General features: G+C 63.2%; 1 protein-coding gene across 1 annotated transcript; it reads right to left on the bottom strand.

The window, feature by feature from the left end:
• Positions 1–52: 52 nt before the first annotated feature.
• LOC104514478 (villin-1-like) lies at positions 53–1,993 on the bottom strand (the record flags this gene model as incomplete). Its single annotated transcript, XM_010158173.1, has 7 exons — positions 53–190; positions 291–391; positions 507–660; positions 744–842; positions 993–1,071; positions 1,579–1,781; positions 1,883–1,993. Coding segments are annotated over 7 exons (885 nt in total), but the record flags the coding sequence as incomplete, so codon positions are not given.
• Between the last annotated feature and the right edge of the window lie 305 nt (positions 1,994–2,298).

Raw genomic sequence — 2,298 nt, forward strand, 5'->3', positions numbered from 1 at the left:
CCAGTCCGGGGAGGTTCCCACAGGTCGGTGACCTGGGTGGGGGGGGTCTCACCTGCCAGAGGTAGATGATGCGGTTCACCTTGGGCCCCACGAAGTACGTGTAGAGCACCACGTAGCAGTCCCCGCCGTAGAAATGGCCCAGCCACCGCTTCTCCACGGGCACCAGCTCCCGGTTCTCCACGCGCCAGACCTGGTGGGACGGGGATGGTGCTGTGCTGCTGCCAGCGTTCCCCTGCCCAGCGGCTCCCAGGGCGTCCCCTGGGGTGCTCCGAGGAGGTCCTGCATCCTACCTCCACCTCCCCGGATCCGTCATCCACCATCTTCTGCTGCGCGGCCATCTGGGGCTTGGCATGCAGCGTGGTGGCGTCGAACTTCACCTGCTCCACCTTGGCTGTGGGAGAAGGGACAAGGGCTGAGGCGCAGCCCCACCCTCGCCATCAGGGTCCCCACAAGCCCTCCTCCATCCCAATCCAAGGTGTCCTGCAGTGCCAGAAGGGAGCACTCACCCACTTTTCCTACTGTGTGAGTCTTGCCCAGCCCGCTGCTCTGGTTGGGGACGGTCCATTTCTGGAAGAGCTGCCTGAAGAGGGTTGACTCGGACCCATCGTTCTCCATCTCCACGCTGGTGCTCATGGGGTAGTTCTTGGCTTTGATGAAGCCCTGGGAAGATTCAGACACAAAGCTCGGGGTGTCCGGTGCCCTGGGCAGCAGCCCAGCTGCCCCGCCACGGACCCAGCGCTCACCAGCGCCCTGCTCATCGCCTGCTGCTTCTCCTCCTTGTTGGCGTTCTTGCCCTTCCACACAAAGATCTTGAGCCCTCCTTGGTCAAGGATGTAGCAGTCCTTGGAGGGGAGACAACAGCAGAAATTAGGGCTTTGGGCAGCTTTAACCCGTCGAAAGCCGCTTTGGCAAAGCCCACCAAAGCGCCTCTCTCGAAGGGTTAAAGCAGCCAGTGAAACCGGGCACCCCAAAGCATCCCAAGGGTGACACACCTCATGCAAGAGCATGTCTTGAGTCAGGGGGCGAATCGCCACCTCCTGTATGACCAAGTTCCCGCTGGCGTTGGAGAGGCTGACAGGGAAGGGGAGAGAGAAAGGAGGAGGGGTCAGAAACGGGGCTGGAAAACCCCATTTCCACCTTGAGATGACAGGGGTGGGTGGGAATGTTCCCTCCCCGTCACCTTTTCCATCCCAGTCATGGTGGAGGTGGTACCCAAGGACCCCTTTCCCCTGCCCCGGTGACAACCTGGTTTGGAGCTTGCCAGGGCAGGCAGCTCGCTCGTGGCCATGGGGAGAGACAGGGGGGCGTCAGATACGATGGGGCCACCCAAGGACAAGGTATCCATAGGTCACCCTTGCACAAGCATCTCTTTGTTGGGTACCAACCCTCTGGGTACCACGGACTCCCCTTGCTCCAACAGCATCCAAAAGGCCTGTGCCCACCCCTGCAGTGGCCGTGACCCCCTCTTGGTGGCTGTCCAGGGCGGGGGGGCATTGTGGGACATATGAGATGGGTGCTGGGTCCCACTGGCAGCCTGCGAGACGCCCCCCACAGGTGACCCACCCCCCGGCAACTCACTGGTAGAGCTTGAGGGCAGACTTGAGCGTCTGGTCCACCTTGTCATCAGGAGTGGCCGCCTTGATGTCCCTCTTCTCGCCCAGCACGTGCGTGAGGACCTGCATGAGCCCCGGCGAGGCACCCTCGTCCTCCCCATCCACGACGCCCACCTTGGCACGGCCCCCACGCTCCCGGTCCCGGATGTCCTTGGCCAGGGTCATCGCCTGCACCCAGGGGAGAAGGGGTCAGCCCGGATCGGGGAGGGGGTGGCCAGTCACCCCACCCCCTTCCTCCAGGGAGGGTCCCTGGGACGCCCCAGCTGTACCCTCAGCCTCTCGTTCCGGTTGCTCTCGGGGCCGTTCCACTGGATGATGAGTTGTCCCAGGTCCAGCAGGAACACGTCCCCCAGGTTGAAGCTTTTCCAGCTCATCTCCACCTGCAGCGGGATGGGATTGGGGTGGGGGAGGTCAAGCAGCGGGATGCCTGCATCCCCCTGGCTCCGCAGCCCCCGCCCGCCCTGGCTCCGTGCTGACGCCTCCAGCCTGTATTCCTCCTCCCTATCCCAAGGGAGGCTTTTTGGGGTGAAGTTGCCCCTGAGGCAAGGCAGTGTGGCCTCGCGCCCACTTTGTCCCCTGCTTGAGGGCACCTCTGGCCTGATCCTGACCCCAAGCATCATCTCTGGATAGAGAAGGGTGGCTGGGGACACCCCCCCATCCCATAACTCACCTCTCCCGCCACCAC

This window comes from Eurypyga helias, unplaced genomic scaffold (genome assembly GCF_000690775.1).
Source record: "Eurypyga helias isolate BGI_N326 unplaced genomic scaffold, ASM69077v1 scaffold45098, whole genome shotgun sequence".
Classification (NCBI taxonomy): Eukaryota; Metazoa; Chordata; class Aves; order Eurypygiformes; family Eurypygidae; genus Eurypyga; species Eurypyga helias.